Here is a 21,589-nt window from a genome sequence, read left to right on the forward strand (position 1 = left end):
TATCCTGGGATAACGTCAAGCCATTCTGTCTCTCTGTGGCTCCCCACATTTCTTCTCTTAATTCTGCACTATGTTGGAGGGTGGGGGAAACCTGGCTGGCAGGTTGGGAATTGTAGTTCCCAAAACAGCTCAAGGGCACCAGCTTGGGAAAGGCTGGTTTACACAATCTGCTAACCCTGGGATGAGAGAGACACAACCTTCATCATGGCTAGAGGGGTAGACTCTCCAATTTGGGACTCGCCCTCATACGCACGTCAGAGGCAGACCAGAGTTGATTTGGGACTCGCCCTCATAAGCACATCAGAGGCGGACCAGAGTTGAAGTAATTGCTACAACTGACCGTAGAAACAGCTCTAGGCAAATGGGTCTCTCCCTCATCACATCCCGGAAACCTACAAGCCTTTTTTGGCAGCCGGTTAATTAGTTGGCTCAGAAACAGAAAGACCGGTGTGGGAATCCACCTTACAGTTCAAAATCTCTCTTTTTAATTCTTAGCAAAAAACTCGAAAAGGCAACAGAAGGTGAAATAACAAAACAGCGCGGCCCCAGTTAGTGGTCACAGCTCAACGGACTAAAATACACAGTGCAAATATTTGCTCATCTAGAACTCGACGTTGTCAGTTATCCACACACACCTACCCAGATGGGGGAGAGAACAGAACAAGACAGCAGTAAAACATGAACTCCCGGCTTCCATTAAATGTCGCCACTGATTTCTCCGAGAAGCATCTCTTGTCAGCAAATAAGAATAAATTATATATAATTTATATATGTATATATATCTATATATCTCACACGCATACATACTTGTGCCAGCAGCTAACAAAGCCAGGGGAACCAATGCACCGTGGGTCCATTTCAATGGGGCTTGAACATCTCACCTAACTCTTTTTTTTAAAGGGGGGAGACAGGGAATTTGTGGCCTTCCAGAGGTTGCAGCTCCCATAATCCCTGTGTACTGGCTGTGCTGGCTTAGGGATGATGGGAGTCGCAGCCCCACTTCCCATCCTTGCTGGGGAAGGCGTTCAAGGCCCAGGTGTGCCAGGAGAGGTACAGTAATAGCTGCCAACTGCAGAGTCCCCCCACCTCTGCCCTGGTTTGCTTCGTCTGAGTCACGTGGAGCGCCCATAGATTGTGCGATTAAGAAGGCACCGGTTTAGCGAAATCCTGTTAGGAGGTTTCTTTACCTGACAGGATTGCAGTGTATCGTTTTGATTTGGAATGTTCTGCAGACTTTCTAATCTGGCGGGGCTCCCACCTCACCCCCCCCCCCCCCGTTTGCATATCAACAGCTGGATCAACAATAGAAGTAGAAGTAGAAGTAGAAGTAGAAGTAGAAGAAGAAGAAGAAGAAGAAGAAGAAGAAGAAGAAGAAGAAGAAGAAGAATCCATCATGGTCATTGCATCTGAGCCTGTTATTGCCAAAATGAATCTCCGGACAGAGAATCGTGTCAGTTGAAAAGCAACAAGGAAAAACTGTTTTCTTTCACCTCTATAAAGCTTTATACAGACATAGCTTAGCCTTGCTACTGGTTTTCAGAAGCATGGCCACCACACACCCTGTGGTAGGGGATAAGGAACCTGCGATTCCTCCGACGCTGCTGGACTACAACTCCCATGAGTGCCAACTTCTGTCCAAGATAGTTGGGGTGCTGGGAGTTGGAGTCCAACAATATTTGGAGGCTCAGAGGTTCCCCAGCTCCAATTCACACCTAATGGGCAAGAGGCAACAGAGTGTGAGAGAAATTCCACTTCTGAAATGTGGGCTCTCCTTCCTCTCTTGCCCCTTCAGCCCCTCCTGAAACCCTCAAATTATGCTCCAGAAGGCAAGGGGACCCTCTGAAGAAGATCTGGAGGCAGCAGAGGAGAAACCAGAAACATTCTTGCGCAAAGCTGATATCTTTTGCACAAATGGGCAGATAACATTGGAAGTCACCCACAATGTCCTTTTGAAATTATTTTTTGAATATTGTCAGTTAAATTATTATTATTATTATTTTTAAAAATAGACATACAAAGATCTGGGCAAAGACTCAATGAAAATATGACCCTTTTATGCTCCTTTTTAAACACCTGTCTAAGAAAGATGCTTAAGAATGAGCCACTGCCTTAAAAAAAAAATCAGGTAGAAAAGAGTTGTTAACTGTTCTAACGTCATGTTTAGAAAAACAACTCTTCGTGCTCTGACTAGCTTGAACGAAGCCTTAGCTTCATCTTTAAAAAATAGTACTCTTTATATTAAATAGCCAGATATAACCTTTACCTTTTAAAATCTAATTTTTATCATCATTTATACCAAGTTATGTTAATTTATTGGGCCTTTGGATCCATGCATCGTTTTCTATGCTTTTGGTCACCGCCAAATAAATAATCTGCAATGATCACGACTAAAAATCTTAACTGATCACTCTTCTCAAGGAGTGTTTTCTTTACAAAAATAAATCCTTCATACAAATTTTCCTTATTTAAAGCTGTTTGGATATTCCATGTGCAAAATTTAACTTCTTTCATTTTCTGTGTTTTTTCAAAAAATAGCTTACTTACAAAACATTTAATCGATAAAGGGAACAAAACATTGTCCATCCTTTTCCCTGCCTAAGGCTGCAATTCTGTCTCTATACCAGGGAGTAAGTCCATTTGAACAAATTTGGGATTTACTCCTGAGTAAACATACATAGGGAGTGCACAGTCAAAATGTTGTTTTGCAACTACTGCAGAAGAATTTAAGCCGAGTTGCTGACTTCAGCCTTTCCTCCTTCTTTTAATCTTTCCACAACTCCACAATAACAATTTTCTAGTCCACCTGAATCACTTGATATTTTTCCTCTCTGCTGTGGCATTGCAAAATTAGGATTGGGGTCTCGCCAATTTAGTCACTGCTTTTAAGGGTTACAGTGCCTGTAAGGGTTACTTCTGACTACTACGTAACTCTCCTTCCTTCAGGCAGACATAGCTGAGCTTCTCCCTGCAGAAGTATATTTCATTTCCTCCTCCTCCTCCTCACTTTCCAAGAACATTTCTTAAAATGTCAAGTGCATGTACTCCTATCACTTCTTCCACACAAGCCGCGATTTCAGCACTGACTGAAACAAAACCCGCGGCAGGCAGCTCTCAGAAGATGGAGGTGTCAAGATAACTGGGTGGCCCCTAGGGATTTGTTTTCTCTCGTCTCGTTGCGCAGAACTAGAAACAGCGACGGTATACCAGATCAGAATCTCTCCCCTTTAAAGAACCCCGATTTACGTGGTACGCAAGCATCGCTCCCCTGTTCCGCTGAGCTGGTATTTCAATCCTCAAAATGACTGAGGAAAGAGAGGTGTCGCGGTGGCCCCTATTCTCTTGCTCAAACGCCAAGCGTGGAAAATAACCTTTAAGAACTTTCTTTTCTTTTTTTTAACTGCCATACACTGCCATCCTTTCCCATACACCACAAAATATACCTTTAGGGAAGCGGGAAGGGAAGGGATTGCTGGTGGGTTGTGGGGGAGAGGTGGAAAAAATTCTGCTTCTGCTGTTGTGCATAAGTAACCCTGTGTGCAGTTCTTAAAAGGCAACTTCCAGTGTTTGGGTAAGAGAGTCCGGATGCTGCTGCAGAAGGCCGCTCAGGTCAGAAGGGGCTCGTCGTCCGCAGCCCAGTCGGCAGACGCGCTTCCGCTCTCGGAGTCGGGCACGGTGAGGGACACCAGAAGGACGTCATCCTCGTCTTCAGGAGACGGAGGGGCGCTGAGGGGATTGCCTGCCTCCACAGAGCATGGCAGCACAGGGGAGAACAGCCGTACGCGGAGAGAGCGCATCATCCCCGAAAACCGCGGGGTGGGAGGGGGCGGGGCCTGGGGCTCTGGCGCAGGCTCGGCAGGCGGGGGCGGGGCCTTCTGGGGAAGAGGCGGGGCTTGCTCTTCCAGCTGGCCGGAAGTTGTGTTTTCCTCTCCGGGTAGTGGCTCAGGCAGGGTATCCGGAGTGGAGTGTGACGAAGAGGTGGTTGTGGTAGTGGTAGTGGTGGCGGCAGCGGAGGCAGAAGTGGAGGTGGTTGGAGCAGGCCGAGGCAGCAGTCCCAACCGCCGCATGCGCCTCGCCAAGCGGCGCAGGAAGCGGCTGCGATGCGGGCGGCGGTTCCCACCAGCGGCAGTGGCGGCGACTGTGTCGTGGCGGAACATATGCAGCAGAGACCTCAAGTTCCCCAGCACTGAATTCTGAAATGAAAGAGCAGAGGGAAGGGTGGTGAGGAATTAGGACAGACCGAAAACCAAACACAAGTGTGTTTACCTGGCAGGGAGAGTCCCTCAAGAAATCCCAGGAGGGCGTATTTATCCATTTATTCCTTTATTACCTTTGCAACCTGCCCATCCCACTCCCCAAAGCAGCCCGGTGTGGCAAACATGTCAAAACAGTACAATCTAAACTAGAAAAGGTATTTGAAACATCAAAAACACAAATCTGGAAAACACTAATAACAGTTACTAATTTCAACATTTTCAGTAGCTGGCATCAGTCAAATGCCTGGGTAAACAGGGATGTCATAAAAATTTATCCTGAAAGCCAATAATGAGGGAGACAGGTGCACCTCACCATTGAGGGCACCACACAAATGCAGAGCCGCCACCCAAAAGTCCCTGTCATGGGTCAACGCCATCCAGGCAGCAGCCAGAGGTGGTAACATTAAAAAGGCCTCCCCTGCCAATCATAGGGCCTGAGATGGTCAATATGTTGGGAAGACTCCAGTAAGGTATTTACGCTCTCTTTCTACAGATGCATGCCCTGCAGTTCCTTTGCTGGGCACACGTATTATTCAGGTCTTCGCATCTTGGCATGCAATGGTCCCAGAGTTTTCAGAGTTCTCTTCAGAACCGAGTGATATAGGAGGCTGCAATACTGACGCTCATTGCAGGCCCTCAATATGGCAAGAGCTACTTGACACAGCCTCGCCCGAGTGCTCTTGTTGCCTCTTGCTCCTCAAAACTCCCGGCTCAGAGTCCCCAGACTTCTGCCTCAAAGACACGGCTTTCTAAGAACGAATTGCATCTTAATATGAGGGCCATTTCCCAGCTGTGGTTATAATTGGCCCGAGCCATATGGATATCCCATCGTACAAGCAATGGAGCTTACAGAGAGGCATCTGTGCAGTTTGCAATCCCAGTGGCAGCCAAGTAGCCAGAATAATGTAACATCTTAGACCTCAGAGACAATTTCAATCTTGCCCGGCTACGTGGGGAGACATGGGGAGTCAAGACATGGGGCACTCATAGGAATCTTTCTGGTAGAGTGGACAAACAAAAGGCTTTAGGGAGTGTTTCTCACACACACAAAAACGAAGAGAGTGGGGCCTGTACATTTTGCCTCATACCTCAGGTTCTACAAATGTTAGGAATTTGCTGACCTGATGAGGGTGCTCCGTGGGGAAGCCTTCGACGGGGGGGATGACGCCACGAGCAATGAGTTGCCCGTAGGAAGGTGGTGCCTGCCGTTGCACCAGCCGGGCCTCCATCCGCGACAAGGGGGATAAGATACTGTGGGGAGAAAGAGACACACACAAAGTGTGAGACGAGAGCTGCACCCGTCACCCCTCTCCATCCCTCCATAACATTCTTTTCTTATCCCTCCTTAACTCTCCCTCTCTCTGTCTGAGTGGAAGTTTCTAATTTCAACTTCCTTTCACTTCATAACAACAGACGATGCGCCCTGCTGGATCTGGCTGGGGGCCTGTCCAGCCCAACATCCTGTTCCTACAAGTGGCCAACCCAATGTCCACAAAAAGGAACAGGGTGCAATGGCACTCTCCCCAAATGCAATTCCCATTGCCTCCGGCCATGCAGGTGGAGCATAGCCCCTGTGGCCATCAGCCATTGATAGCGTTATCCTCCACAAATTCGTCCGATCCTCATTTAAATCTGTCCAAGTTGGGGGTCCTCACTGCTTCTCATGGGAACCAATTCCATAGTTTTAACTATGCGCTGTGAGAAGAAACGCTTTATTTTGCCTTTCCCGAATCTTCCAACATCCAGTTTTGTTGGATGCTCCCGAGTTAATTTTCATCGCCCACATTTTCCAGCTCTACAATATCTCCTGTCAAAACGGCAACATTATTTACAGGGAACCAGGCACAGGGCCTTCTCGGTAGTGGTGCCTGCCCTGTGGAACGCCCTCCCATCAGATGTCAAGGCAATAAACAACTATTTTACTTTTAAAAGACAACTGAAGGCGGCCCTGTTTAGGAAAGTTATTAATGTTTGGTGCTGTATTGTTTTTAATATTCAGTTGGAAGCTGCCCAGAGTGGCTGGGGAGACCCAGCCAGATGGGTGGGGTATAAATAAATTATTATTATTATTATTATTATTAGGCAATAGCTGAACCCACAGCGGCTAGGCCACTGGTTCACCATGTCCATCGGGCTCCTCTCTCAGCTGCCGCCCACAGCAGCCATCCCATCAGGCTACAGGAACAGAGGGATAAGATGGCAGGATCTTGCTATCACCTCTACTGAGAAAAGCCAGCAGCTTTCCTTGAACCGTCCAGCAGGCTGTTACAAAAGCTCTGGCATTTAAGACAGACTTTGCTTTTTCCCTCCGGATCCTTTCTTCCTTTCATGTTATACCTTTTAGACTGTAAGCCTGAGGGCAGGGACTGTCTTATCATGGACATTTGTAACCTGCTCTAGGAGCCTGCTTCTGGCTGAAGCAGGGTGGATAAAAATCAAGGATTTAAAAAAATATAAAATTCAGATTTTTAAAATAAAATGCTTTGTAAGGATAGTTACACTATAGCCTAAATGCTATTCATCAGGAAATAAGGATTTGTTTAAAGTTTTTCATGTGTGGTAACACTCAGTCTGTTAAAAAACTGACTGAGTGTTACCACACATGAAAAAATTAGAAAAAATTGTTTAACCACATCAGTTAACAAACATGGATACATATGCTATAATGTTATTGTTTTAGTTAAATAAATTGTTTAAATTACTATTAAGGAAATTATTATTTTTCTCCTTCCAATAAAGTACAGCAGAAAAGTTGTGCCAATATAAACAGTTAACTTATTAAACCTCACAATAATTTCATAATCATCTGTCCATGTATTTCTAATAGTATAACCATATCTGTAATTTTTGATATAACTGTAAAAATAACTCTGAAAACGAAACCTTCATTCAGAAGGTTCATTCTGAAAATGAAACCTTCATCTGCATGTAAATATTAAGATTATACCAGCAAGAATAAGTCTTTCTGTAAAAAACTGATTTAAATCAAGTCTTACTGAGTAGTAATTTAGATCAATTTGATTTAAATTAAATCCACCCTTGGCTGAAGAGGAAGGTATTTAAGCAAATAAAGCAGATTTCTATACACCAGGGTACCATGATCACAGTACTTCCTGGGGACATCTGTCTTCCCTCTCTGTATGCCTCCATTCCTATACTTCCCACCCGCATTCCCAGTCCTGCCCCCAGTTTCCATTGCTCTCCCCATTTTTGATATCTCGTGTGCACATTCCCTAAGCCCCAGCCTTGCCCCTCGCTCCCCGGCTGCTTCCCTCACCCAAACTCGTGGCTGCGGAGGGCATACAGTCGGCAGGTGCAGCCCAGCGCGATCACCAAGAGAAGGCCGCACACCAGGCTGCCGATGACCGCCGCCGTCACCACTTTCCGCGGGAGGACGTAGGAGCAGTCCGCCTCGTCGGAGGCGTCAATGCAGTCTGCCTGCCCGTCGCACACCCAGCTCTCGTAGATGCAGCGCCCGTCCCGGCACCGGAAGTTGCCCGGCTGGCACGAATAGCAATGGCGCTCGTCCGCAGCGTCGGCACAGAAAGTCTGGTAATTGCAGCGGTCGGCCGGCCCGTAGCAGCCGGCCCCGCCGATCCCGCGCCCCCCACAGGGGTACTGCCCCACGGGGCAGCCTTTGCAGCCGTCCTCATCGGCGCCGCTGGCGCAGTCCCAAAACCCGTCGCAGCGCTCGGCAACGCTGTAGCAAGTGGCCCCCTCGCCGTCACCTCCGCCGCAGGGGAAATCCCATGGGACGCAGAAGCCCCGCACATGGTAGGTGGCGTTGAAGCCGCGGCCTGATGTTCCCGGCGCCGCCTCATAGGACACCCACGCACGGCTGGAAGGCGAGTCCACGGCGACCACTTTCTTGTTGCTGGTGTAGTCAAGGTTGCGCAGCAAGCGGGGGCGCGGCGCGGATCCGGGCGCCCCCTCGTACACCCTCAGGGAGTCCCCGACGCCCAGGCTGAGGGCGGTGAAGCGGATGCTCAGAGGCCGGCTGTCGTGGGCGTCGAGGGCCCACTGGCAATGCGCAGCGCCCAGGTAGGAGTCGGAGGCGAAGCCGGGCGAGAAAAAGATGCCGTAGAAGTTGTCCAGGGTGAGGTTGCAGGGGAAGACGGGTGGCCTGCTGGCTTCTGGAGCAGAGAAAGAGAGTGAGGGAAAGGGTGTGGAAAACACAGAATGAAGCTGTCAGAGGGACTGATAGGAAACCAAAAGAGGCATGGGATGGGCAGGGCCAATAATATACAGATTAGTATTCCATCAGCTTTGGAGATGTGTGTTGGCGGTAACCACAACAACATATTTATACCCCGCCCATCTGGCTCGGTTTCCCCAGCCATCTGGGTGGCTCCCAACAGAATATCAAAAACACAATAAAGCATCCAACATTAAAAACTTCCCTAAACAGGGCTGCCTTCAGATGTCTTCTAAAAGTCAGATAGCTGCTTATTTCCTTGACATCTGATGGGAGGGAGTTGCACAAGGTGGCTGCCACCACCGAGAAGGCCCTCTGCCCGGTTCCCTGTAGCTGCACTTCTCGCAGTGAGGGAACCACCAGAAGGCCCTCGGTGTCTGGGCTGAACGATGGGGGTGGAGATGCTCCTTCAGGTATACTGGGCCTTTGAGGCAGTTTAGGTCTTTAAAGGTCAGCACCAACAGTTGAATTGTGCTCAGAAACCGCAGGGATGGGGGACCCCTTCAGTTCTGGTTTCTCTCTGATTTTTTCAGCCTTGAGGTTTTCTTTCCTCATTCCCAAATCAGTTTGTGGTGGTTGTTTTTTTAAATAAGAAAGAAGGGCGAGCCACACTTTAGATGAAAAATAGCACCCCACCCACAAAACGGAGGGAAAGGAGGTCCATGTATACATGCGTGTGTGTAGAAGGAGATGGATAATTGGAAACAATAATCAGGGAGGGAAATTGATGGGGAGAGAAGCTTCCCTTTTCTTCCCATAATGCACCAGGGCTGTGGACTCCTCCGTACCTCTCTCATATTTCAGCTGAAACCCATCTCCTGTCATGAACTTCCAGTTGTAACTCAGGGTCACGTTGCCTCCCTTTATCCGGAGGGGCTCAGGAGTGTGGTAGCCACAGATTTTCCAAGGGGATGAAGGGAGCGAGGCTGCCTGGATGATCAGCATCTCCGAGGTACAGGAGAGATGAAAGTGCTGGAACCTGTGGAAGGAAAAGAGAAAGAGATCGAGAGAGATCAAGTATGCATGCCAACTTTTGCTTCTATGTGTTGCTCCCCAGGAAATCTGAAGGATGCGCTCATGTGAGGTTGGTTTCCGGGCCCAACTAAAAGTGCTCCCTTCTCACCTGATACTGATGATCTCCTCAGGGTCGGCCAGAATGACCCAGCTACAACTGCTGTATGTCGTCCCTTGGGAAGAAGGGCTACGGATCTGGCCTTGAGGCTCCTTCCGGATGTCAGGGTAGCCTTGACAGACAGCTGTGGGAGGAAGGAGAAGGTCAATGAAGCAACGTTGAGCCCCTTCCCCATACTTCCAGCTCCTCCTGACTTTCTTTTATGGTTCCCCTTCGTAATACAGTGGTACCATGGTTTTCAAATGTCTTGGAAGCTGAATGTTTCGGTTTCCAAACGCCGAAAACCTGGAAACAACTGCTTCGGTTTTTGAACACTTTTCAGAAGCTGAATGTGCCACAATACTGCTTCCGTACTGAGTTTTTGAGGAGCAAATGCTTCCAGAAATGGCATGCTTCGGTTTTTGCACATTTCGGAAGTCAAGTGGTCTTCTGGAGCGGATTATGTTCTAAAACCGAGGTATCAAGTTCTTTCTAAGCACCATAGTCTCCATGATCATTTCAGGCGTCTCTCCCTTGCCGTCACTTATCCCTGAAATGGCTACCACCACCCCACTCTGCTCAGTGCCGTCCTCAGTCCTTTCCTTCTCCTTCTGAGCCTTTGTCATGGCATCCTGGTTCTCCAAACCCAATGTGGAGATAGCTAGCTATTTTTGGACAGCAATTTGCATCACCCCCTATAAGGCTGTATTGGCTGTTGGCTACCCTTGCCTTTCCCTCAGGGGTGGTGAATGTGTGACACCCCAAATATTGATGGACTGTAATTCTCCTCATCCCTGATCAGGAGCCATGCTGGCTGCCGCTGAGGAGAACTGGAGTCCCACAAAGTCTGAAGGGCCACAGGAACCTTATTTCTAGCAAACTACTATTTAGGTGGCTGCATAAAAATAAAACTAGGCCGCAATACGAGCCTGCCGAATCAGGGCAATGTCCCATCTGGTCCAGCATCCTTTTGTGGGAAACCCACAAGCAGGATTCGAACACAAGAGCATTTTCTCCTCCTGAGGTTTCTAGCAACTGGCATTCAGAAGCATTACTGCCTATAACCACAGAGGCAAAGAACAGCCATTACAGCTAGCAGCTACTGATAGACCTTGTCGTGCCTAATCCCTTTTTAAAGCCACACAAGATGGTCATCGCTGCCTCCTGTGGGAGCAAATCCGATAGTTTAATTATCTGTCCGAAATCTTCCAACATTCAACTTCGTTGGATGTCTGTGAGTTCTCCCAAAGAGAGAGAGGGGGTAAATAGTTTTTAAAGTCATGTGTCTGTTTCCCAATTTAACCTTTTTACATGGTTTTCTATGCACTATGGTGCACACTTTATGCATTGCGACTTGCAGTTATCTTTATCGATCGTAGTTCAGTAATTATTTACTGCAATTGTTAAGGGTGAATCTCTTGTTTAACAATGATTTGCTGATGTTTTAAGAGTTGATTTTATTGTGTACTATGACTAACAGACGATTCAACATGACTTTATCTGATATAAGTCGTTCTATTTGAAAGTTACGCTTTATTACGACTTTTTGTATTGGATCAGGTAAGGCTTGTGCTGTTTGTTGCGCATTTTGTTACTGTGAACCGCCTTGGGTATCGTAATATAGAAAGGCGGTATACAAATTAAAAATGAAATGAAAATGAAAAGTTATGAGAGGGGAAAAACTTTTCTGCATCTCCTTTTCTCTAGGACATGCATAATTTTATAAATTTTCTATCATGTCTCCACTCACTCACTAAGATTCAAATGCTACAGCCTTTCCTCACAGGAAGCGCTCCACCCCCTTGACAATTTTTGTTACTCTTTTCTGGACCTTCAAATATCAGCAATACCCCCCCTCCTCAGCACCCACCTTCCCTCTCTGCCCCATGCCTTGTTTCCCCCCTCACTACCCCCCAACTCACCCGTGTGTGAGGAGTTGCTCTCAGTGATCTGAATCCCACCTAAGGAATAGAAAGGAAAGAGAAAGTCAAATTCCAGACAGGCTGTCTGTGTTAAGTCTGCTTATCGGGAAAACACACAAACGAAGGACTTCCTGGTATGTTGAAGGAGCACATTCATTGTGGCCTAAGTCTCCATTAGGTTGGAGTGCACTTTGCCAGAGTTCAGCTGGTAGATAAATACTCATGCATGGCAACAACAACAAACAACACCTTTGCAACGGTTGCCGATTTGCCACCCAGCCATGTGGCTACTCCTCGTATATAAAGCCCTCAGCAGCTTGGGAATAACATACCTGCAATATGTTTACAAGGGGTTTTATTTCTTTATACGCCCACTTGGCCACTTCAGTCTGGGGAACTGTTACAGGTGCCACATATTGTCTGTTCCACATGGGTAAGAAGTCAGTATTTTAGTGTGGCAATAGCCACACTTTGGAATGGCTCAGGACTGCAATACCTCAGGACCGCCTCTTTCCATATGAACCTACCTGGACCCTGAGATCATCTTCTGAGGCCCTTCTTCGTGTGTCTCCTCCTCGAGAGGCCTGGAGGGTGACAACATGAGAACGGGGCCTTCTCTGCAGTGGCTCCCTGTTTGTGGGATGCTCTCCCCAGAGAAGTTCGCCTGACGCTTTCATCATACATCTTTAGGCGCCAGGCAAAAATGTTCCTTTTTAACCAGGCCTTTGGTTGATCCGATTTACATCCTATGCCCTTTTAAAATGTGGTTTTTTTGGGGGGAGGGGATTTTTATTTTTATTAGGTATTTTGTGGCTTTATATCTTGATTTTATTCTGTGAACTGCCGTGAGATCCCCGAGCATAGCACAGTATATAAATTCAATAAATAAATAAATAAAAATAGCAATAATAACAACTCCCTGCCCATTGATACCAGACAAGCACCTCTTATTGGTGCCTGATAAAACAATTTTGTTTAGGCAAGCCCATCCCAACAGGAAGAAAAACACTGACAGGTGTTTTAATGTGGTTTGTAGCTGATCATTGGTTTTAATTATCTCTGAATGTTTTACTTGAGGTTCCTGCATTGCAGGGTGACCCGGGGGACGGGGGTCTCTTCCAACTCTATTTATTCTATGAAATACTTGTTTTTATCTTTTTTTTAAAGACTGATAACTTCTTTTTGTAAACTGCTTTGAGGCTGGTTTGTTGTTGTTGCTCTATAAAGCAGTCTATAAATTCTATGAACTAAATACACAAAACCCCTTATAAACAGAAAGGTGAATAGCCTGTGAAAAACAAGAACAGAGCAACCCTTTGCAATAAATATATATATATTTTCCTGGACTACGGTGACTCTGAGGTCAGCAGCAGAGTGCCCCGCAAAACCATAGCGTGTCTTCCACAGTTTTCTGAACACTGACATATTTTGATGTCAGATTTCTCTCAGGTTAGAGAACCAGAGAGGAAAACAAGGCCTTTGACAGGTTGCCTGCAGGAAATGGAGGACATTCAGAGCAGGTTTGGCCTGGTGCATGACTCAGAGCAAATTCTGCTCCCCTTATGTTTTAACAGACTGAAGTTCAAAACAACTAGAGGCACCAGGTTGGGGAAGCCGGGCAGGAAGGCTATTAGGCCGACCTCCACAGTCTCAGGTTTCCTTCATCAGGTATAAACCGGAATGAATGCAAGGAAAATGCTTAAACTCGCTCCAGTCATCGCAAGGCTCCCTGTATCCCATCCACCAAGGTAGCTTCCTCCTCACCTGGGCTGATACCAGGTCTCCTGGGAGAAAAGGACTCCCAGGTGCAACAAAGGTCCAGTGACCCATAACTGCAAAAAGTACTGCGCTGACCCCTTTTTTCCAGACCTGGGGTTAATGTCCACACCAGTGGATTGGCCATCACCACACTTAGCTTAGGTTTAGAGACCAAACTCTACAGGTGTGCCTTTGAATGGGCAGATCTCTGCCCCCACCCCTGCCCCACTCCTAGCCACCCAAAATGTGGGATGCTGCAAAGGACGACCTTTGACCCTCCAGGCTTTGCTGGACCACAACTGCCATCCTCTCTGACCACTGGATATGCTGGTCGGAGCTGATGGGAACCGGAGCCCCGGCATACCTTGGGGAGGGGGCACAGACTGAGCCCTCCCCAATCGCCATCATTTCAGCAACTGGGCACCATACGAAAAGGGGCGCTTGTGCCCCCAAAGGCAAGCCGACCCCGCGCCCACCGCGCCCCTCTCTCTTACCCAGCAGGAGCGCCAGGAGGAAGCCCCGGGCGAGCCCCGAAGGCGTCGGCATCTTGGGGGGCCCCATCGCCCCCTCCGCCCGATTCCCCGTCCTCTCCGGCGCCTCTTGGGTTCCCACGCGTCGTGGCCCCGGAGGAGGAAGCCAGATCTCAAGGCTGGTCGGTGGATCCTTCCTTGGGGATGGTGGAGAGGAGATAATCCCCCCCAAAAGAAAAGACTCCCCGAATCTGCGAGGGAAGCCGGCCGCTTTCACTTTCTCGCGCCTTTCTCCCCCCAGCTTTGACCTCTACGCCTCCATCCCCGGCCCCCTTTGCCAAGTCAGCGCTGCTGGCGGCCCATCGCCGCGGCCTCGGGCCTCGTGGCGCCCCGTTCCGCCGACTCCTCCCCGGGGTTTCTTGTTTTTCGGGGTGTTTTTTTCCTGGCGCTGCAGAGGACGCGTCCCCGTCGCCCTCCTCTCCGCCCCGAATGTTTGCAAACTTTTGTTTCCTCCTTCCACTTCCTGCCTTTGCAACTTTCTCAGCCCGTGGCGGGGAGGAGCGCGGGGTGGGGTGGGGGGGTGGAGAGGTGGAGGGGCGAGCCACGTGACCTCTTCCTTCCTGACCCTCCCCTTTCCTCATTCCTGTTTTCACACGCACACCCATCCTCCTCCTCTTTTTAACTACTTCGTGGCACTGCCAGCAATTTTTGCATTTAATTCCAACCCCGCCCCCGGTGGGTAGGTGGGGAAAGACTCAAAAAAGGAAAGAGAGAGAGGGGGAGAGACTCTCCCGACCTGAAAACGAAGCAGGACCCACAAAAAGCAATAGGGCGGCATTAAACCGGAGTGACACCGGTGTTTACATGAAAACCTGATCTTTCAAACAGTTCCCACCCCCCTCCTTCTGAATCCTTCCCATGGAAAAGGATCGAGCGGAAGAGTCAGCGCCCCTTTTTGGGATTCTGCTTGCCCTGGGGGGAATAAATACCATTTCACACACACACACCCCCCCCCACCAAATTGTCCGAAGTTATGTGGGTCTGTCCTTTTAAGAGTGGGCGCTCCTAATCCCAACCTCCTCCCCTTCCCGGACTCCGCCGTTGGCCAGCGTTTGGCGCCATCTAGCGTCTCCGGCGCGATTCTGCAAGCCGGGACAAGAAGGGGAGCCAAGCGCCACCCAGGCCTCAAATTGCAGGTTTCAAATTTGCTTGCTCAGGCTGCCGCTTGCATTCCTCCCCCATCGCCCCCGTTTCCTATTGCCAGCTTTAACCCTTTTTGCGAAGAGTTGCATCTCATCCATCATTGTCTCTCCCCAGCTGTTTCGCCCTTCTTTTTTCTTCCTTCTTCTGCCTGCCCCAGAATAATCAGGATGATTAATATATAGTTTTGCTGAATGCAAGCAGGCAACAAGAGTGTGCTAACACATTCCTGCTAACATCAGAAGCAGGGAGCGCATTTATGTCCCAACTAGCTTCTAGAACTCTGGCCCTCCTAGGCAGTTTGATGACCAAAACAGCAGTAGCAAAGAAACCCAGTGGTACTAACTTGCCACAGTGGCATGTGCAAAACTAAAACAGGCCCTCACCAAAACCAATAGGTAAATATTCCACTATTATCTATACTAGCTTGCCATGATACCTCAGGGTATTATGTGCAGAGTCTAGGACCTAGTCTACAGTGCACAGGATTTATCCCCTAACCAGGGCTCATGAATGCACTTGGTAAGGGATTGTTTATGGATAAGTGCTAATTTTCACTTATTTTATAGATTGACTGGGCAACTGCCATTTAGCAGAGACTTCCTAGGGGGCCAAAGAGGGCAGGTACCAAGTAGCTGGGATTTTTCACACAACTTCTTATGCAAAAGGATCGGAATGCAGTAATGGAGCCAGGAATAACTACTATGGGACAAATATTCTGTGGCACAGGGTTTAATGTCACCTTGAATGAGTCAGTGTCTCTCAACAGAACCTACCTGACAGGTTTGTGGTGAGAGTAAAATGGGGGGAGGGGAGGAGAAGGAACTGTAGCTCCATCGAGGAAGGGTGGTATGAATTTATAATAAATATAGCAGTCAAATAATAAGAGACGAGCCCCAGGACTTTGGAGCTGGAACATGCATGCCATTATAAAGACAAGACAATCTTTGACCATGTGCAGAGTGCACTTCCACTTACATCAGACACCAACCTAAAGCCATTCCCACTAAGTTAGAGGGTAGTCCTTTCGCATCAAGCTTAATCCCTGGAACCTCTTTGTTTAGAAAAGAATTCGGAACAGCGATTCCCCCTTCCTTGCTATTTCCAAACAGGCAAGCAACGCTCTCAAAGTATTTTTTGCAGCATTTCGGACTTTTTAGAGAAAAGGCCAGTAAAAGGTGGCATGATAGAATTTTGTAAAATTATGCATAGCATAGAGAAGGTGGATGGAGAATATTTGTCCCTCTGTGTTTCATTGCATTAGAAACTGCTGGGTATTCCCTTCTCTTTTAGGTGCATGTCTTATGGAATCCTAACCCTAATCCTAACAGAGAGCTATGGCCTTTTCCCGAAAGTATCTTCTGCACGAAGAGCAAAAACACACACACAAAAAACACACCACTCTCTTTTTTTCCTCATTCCATGGAACTTGGATCTCTTGCTGTCGGTCTCCAGACGTGGTTCCTGGCGTTTACATTTTGCTGATCCCGGATTTTTAATTTTTTTTAAGGTTTCCCACTTCCTCTTTCTCCTTTGCCCTATGCATTTTCTCTTCTTTTCTTGTGCTGGCTGGGTCCCAGCACTCCTGGGGTTCTTCTCTAGGAAGGGGAAGCATGCTCCAGTGATCATACAGATTAAATGTGAGCCCCCCCCCACCCCACCATACCTGGGAGGAAGGATGTAGATGTTTGCGGTGGGTGTAATGAGATTGCAAAAGGAGGTCATTTGATGGGTGGGTAGGGGGGTAGCCAGAGAAGCAGGATTCCTCAGTCCCAGCTACCGGCGGGGGTGTGTGAAATGGGGGGAGAGGAAGGGAGCTAGGTGCCACTGGACTAATGGGTTTTGTTTTGGTGGTTACCAAGTTATAGCTAAGCTCCCCAGTAGGAGAGAGAAACACAGGATGCAGGACTCTTGAATTCCATCCCTTGATCCGGGAGGGATCTTGCGGGCTAGAGAAGGCAGAGCTGAGAGAGAGAGAGAGAGAGAAAAGAGAGAGAAGCCCCCAGGTCTTCCCACCGCCTCCCCCCACTTTGGCTGAAGTGGCCAAGAGGAGGCTCTCTTCTTCCAACTCAGCAAAAATCAGTGTTTGCTGAGTCAACTGTAGGAGCCAGTGTCCCCACCCAGCAGGGGAGCAGACAAGGATCAGAGAGAGACATGCAGGATGGGGGGAGGACGAGGGGGGATAATTTTTTGCTGAGAGGGGAAGCCCACATCATTTGCAAAATCAACATCCTCCACTGTCTTGACTTGCTTCCCCTACACACCCTTTCGATTTCCTTCCTATTAGTCCTCTTTAAAGGCTGCAGGTTCTCTTTTAAGCTGCCGTGCTAACAATTTACCTGGTTTATTGGCAAATTCAAAAATTTTTGCTAAAGCATCCCTAAGGCAGTGGTGCCAGCTTTGAAAACCTCTTGGCCCACTAGCTCCACCCCTTTCCCCTTTGACCACACCCACTTAGCACTGCATCACAAGCTTGGCCACACCCTTTCTGCGGGAAGCGGTTGTATATCTGGAAGTAAAGGCAGCCTCTGAGAACGCACAGAGTGCCACCCTCTCAGCCTCTGCGCACGTATTTGCAATTACCAAGTGGAGCTTCTGGAAGGTGGGAGAAAGTGCTTTGAATGTGCTTTAAGCATGTTCACGCTCCTGTCTCAGCGACGTCTACACTGGCTTGGTCATGCACACAGAATTGAAGAGGGCAGGATCCCCAAGGATGTGCTCTATGGGGGGCTGGCTTCAGGCACCAGACCAATTCTGTGTTACAAAGATGTCCGCAAATATGACATGAGGGCTAGCAATATCAACCTGGCCATGTGGGAATCCCTTGCAGACGACCACAGAACCAGGAGACAGACAGGCAAGCTGTGTACCTACAGTGATCAGAGGAGGAATGACAGCTGGGAGGAGTGCAGAAAAAAGAGATGCTGCAACAGCAAAACCAGATGTCTTGATCTGCCCCAGCTGCAATAAACATGTCTCTCCCGTATTGGTCCCTACAGCCACAACAGGCGCTGTAACTCTCCAATGGTTTCACTTCATCCCCAAAGGCGCACTTTTCCATTGTCTCCCGAGACAGACGGACGCCATCTCTTGTTCACAGCCCTAGCATTAGGAGAGAGGGAGAAAAACTGCATTCACGTCACATTTCTAAACAATACCAGTAGCACTGCAGAACTGACTGTATTTGCTGATTTTTACCCTTGGGTTATGGTGATTTCTTCCCTTCCCTTCACCATAGAGCCTCAGGGTGGATTACACGGATGTATAAATGTAATGTTAATATCAGTTAAAGGCAAGTTGCAGGTGAGACAATAGGTTGGGTCATCTATATCCCTATACCTATTTCTATGTAGTTTCCAAGGCCAGAAAAAGCAAAGACCTGCATCTTCGGCATACAACGGAAAGTGCATAATGAAAGTGCCAGGACACAACTCTTTGGGGAGGAAATAGTTAAAAGCAGGGCTCAGCAAACTTTTTCAGCAGGGGGCCAGTCCACTGTTCTTCAGACCTTGTGGGGGGCCGGACTATATTTTGAAAAAAAATGAGTGGATTCCTATGCCCCACAAATAACCCAGAGATGCATTTTAAATAAAAGGACACATTCTACTCATGTAAAAACATGCTGATTCCCGGACCATCCGCAGGCCAGATTTAGAAGGCAATTGGGCCAGATCCGGCCCCCGGGCCTTAGTTTGCCTACCCATGGTTAAGAGGCTGCCAGAGACAATGCCTGCTTCCTGGGCTGCTGCCCTCCCCACCCCCACCCCCCAACTTCTGAGGGCAGTGGAACTGCCACCAAGGGCCCAGATCCCATCTAAACTTAGTTCTTGGAACCAAAGTTTCAGCTCAGAGGTGTGTGTGTGTTTCATGTGTGGGTTGATAAAGCGATGCCAAAGTCCACAGCACGCGTACCTGGAATTACCCTTCCAAAACAGAGTTGGCTTTGCAGGCTTTGCCCTAGAAAGCAGGGCAGAGCTTGTTTTCCCTCTGCGGAAAGAGAGACCCTCTTAAAAGAGGCAGAGTGGTGAGGGATGGTGGGATGTGGGCTGCCTCAAATGGGAGCGGCCATCCCATAATCCTCAGGTGTGGTCTTAAGTAGGCACAGGGCACGGAGAATTCCCATGCCCAGGATTTGGCAGTCGCCCAGTGCCGGCTGGCTGCTGCCACCCAGCGCTGCTGAACAGTCCATCCATATCAGGAAGGAAGCCCCTAATGACTTCACGTTTCATTTCCTCCCGCAAAGCGGATATTAGGAATATCTGGGTTTGCGCAGACCATTCGTGCGTCTGAGTCACCGCCTCTCGTAGACAAGATGCGCCCACCTGTCTGCACTGCTAAGAAAGGCTGCGGTGCAACTTCTGAAATAGATGGTGCTCAGGCAAACCTCCAGGGCAGAGCAGCCGGAGCAGAACCTCGCCAAGTAATCCTTACATTGTAACATGTTTGTCTTAACAGCTCGGCAGAACAGAACCCCAGGAAGGTCCATTGGCTCCAGCCATTTCCTCACTTTCTCTGGAAGCCAAGACCACCGGTTTGCTCAGCCCAGCCCTCCTCTCTGGTCTGAAATCTGGGTGGGGGTGAGCTCTGGCTCGAAGCACATTGCACCCAGAAGTAGACGCAGAGTCCCAGGCCATAGCGTTTTTTTGTTCACTGGAAAAGAAACCAGCATCCCAGAATCACAGCGCCAGCTGTGGCTGCAGAGACCGGTAACTCGTAACTGCTGCCTCCCATGCTGTTTTTGCTGTTTTAGCAGCACCCACCGACCTGTTTGGGATGCAAGCCTGGGCAGTGTGTATGGAGGTCCTGGACTGGCCAGACAACAAGGCACACACACACACCCCTTGCCCCAGTCTCACTTTTGTGGTCCAAACGAAAGCAGAGCAAAACATTTGGCAACAGCTTGGCTGCAGGAGTTGCCGGAAGGAGGCATACAAAACGCCATCCAACCCCCTTAGGGACTCCACTCCAGATCTGAGTAGGGTTTAAGATGTCCCACAAGACAGAGGGTACGGATTTGTCCTCGGGGTTGACTCCTAAAGCCCTTTCTGTCAAATGAGTATAGACACAAGGCAGTGGAGGTTTAGGATCAGACTTTCCCCTTCTCCTAGATGGGCTACGTTCCCAGGGGGGCGAGCCCCGTCTGCCCCTCGCTTCTCTCTACAAGACATGCAGAAACCGCTTTCTTCACCATTGGACCCACTCTCGGTCTCGTCCTCTCCATCCGCCAGAGCCTGTCTTCACCTGCAGAGGAAGTCCCTAACTCACTGGGGGCTTGAGACCCATCGGCTACCCTCGCCTCCGGCCAGTTGAAGCTGTTTCCCAGGGTGTGGCCGCTGTCACCCCGTTAACCTAACCTGCTCCTCCTGCTCCAACCCTTTGTTCCATAAGTAGAGCTTCCTGTCTCGCCAGAGTGGTGCATGCTCTGGTTATCTCCTGCTTGGACTACTGCAATGTGCTCTACGTGGGGCTACCTTTGAAGGTGACCTGGAAACTACAACTAATACAGAATGCGGCAGCCAGACTGGTGACTGGGGGTGGCTGCCGAAACCACATAACACCGGTCTTGAAAGACCTACACTGGCTCCCAGTACGTTTCTGAGCACAATTCAAAGTGTTGGTGTTGACCTTTAAAGCCCTAAACAGCTTTGGCCCAGTATACCTGAAGGAGCGTCTCCACCCCTATTGTTCTGCCCGGACACTGAGGTCCAGCGCCGAGGGCCTTCTGGCAGTTCCCTCCCTGCGAGAAGTGATGCTACACGGAACCAGGCAGAGGGCCTTCTCGGTAGTGGTGCCTGCCCTGTGGAACGCCCTTCCATCAGATGTCAAAGAGATAAATATCTACCTGACATTTAGAAGACATCTGAAGGCAGCCCTGTTCAGGGAAGTTTTTAATGTGCGGCATTTGAATGTATTTTTAATCTTTGTTGGAAGCCGCCCAGAGTGGCTGGGGAAACCCAGCCAGATGGGCGGGTTACAAATAAATAAATAAATAAATAAATAAATAAATAAATAAATAAATAAAACAATAATAATAACAACAACAATAATAATGATCATCATCATCATCATCATCATTCCTGGCTCTCTAGCCCAGCATCCTGTTGTCACAGCGGCCAGCCAGGTGCCTGTGGGATTGAAGCATGTAAGGAAGACCTGAGCACAGCAACATTCTCGCTTTCTGCAGTTTCGAGCAGATGGGATTCACAAGCATTTACTGCCTCTGACCGGTGGAGGCAGAGTATATAGCCATTGTGGCTAGTAGCCGCTCCACAAATTTGTCTAATCCCCTTTACAGATCCATCCAACTTGGACGACTTCCCTGCCTCCTGTGAGGATCAAATTCCAAGAACTTAACCAAGTGCTGTGTGAAGAAGATCTTTCTTTCCTCAGACACAAATTCTTCAACATTCAGCTTCTTCGGATGTCTGCAAGTTTCTAGCATTATGAGAGGGTGGGGAAAAAGCACCCTCTAACCACTTTTCTCCATGACTTGCATAATTTTACATAAAATTTCGTCTTGTTGCCTCTACTTGCCTTTTCTTTAAATTGAAAAGCCCCACATGCTGCAACCTTTCCTGAGGGGAATTCCAGTCCACTTTCTAGATCTGAATTTCTTCCTCCCTCTCAAGTAGGTGGAGCATGAGATGCAGGGGTTGGGCTAGATGACCCTCGGGGTCCTG

The 21,589-nt window shown here is 48.6% G+C and overlaps 1 protein-coding gene across 1 annotated transcript; it reads right to left on the reverse strand.

Annotated features, from left to right (window-relative positions):
* Window positions 1-3,378: 3,378 nt before the first annotated feature.
* On the reverse strand, window positions 3,379-14,781 carry LRP10 (LDL receptor related protein 10). Its single transcript, XM_083581344.1, has 7 exons — window positions 13,734-14,781; window positions 11,482-11,520; window positions 9,572-9,704; window positions 9,237-9,427; window positions 7,531-8,386; window positions 5,375-5,504; window positions 3,379-4,190 (listed from the first exon to the last, which is right to left on the reverse strand). The coding sequence occupies exons 1-7, from the start codon at window positions 13,798-13,800 to the stop codon at window positions 3,603-3,605; spliced, it is 2,004 nt and encodes a 667-aa protein (XP_083437470.1). The 5' UTR covers window positions 13,801-14,781; the 3' UTR covers window positions 3,379-3,602.
* Between the last annotated feature and the right edge of the window lie 6,808 nt (window positions 14,782-21,589).

This window comes from Podarcis filfolensis, assembly GCF_964270895.1.
Source record: "Podarcis filfolensis genome assembly, chromosome: 13".
In the NCBI taxonomy this organism is placed as follows: domain Eukaryota; kingdom Metazoa; phylum Chordata; class Lepidosauria; order Squamata; family Lacertidae; genus Podarcis; species Podarcis filfolensis.

Coding starts and splice junctions, on each gene's coding strand:
- LRP10 (XM_083581344.1), bottom strand. CDS start 13,800: ATGGGGCCCCCCAAGATGCCGACGCCTTCGGGGCTCGCCCGGGGCTTC. Junction 5,505..7,530: donor CTCCGCAGCCACGAGTTTGG/GTGAGGGAAGCA, acceptor TTCTCCCCACAG/TATCTTATCCCCCTTGTCGC. Junction 4,191..5,374: donor CCACGGAGCACCCTCATCAG/GTCAGCAAATTC, acceptor CTTTCATTTCAG/AATTCAGTGCTGGGGAACTT.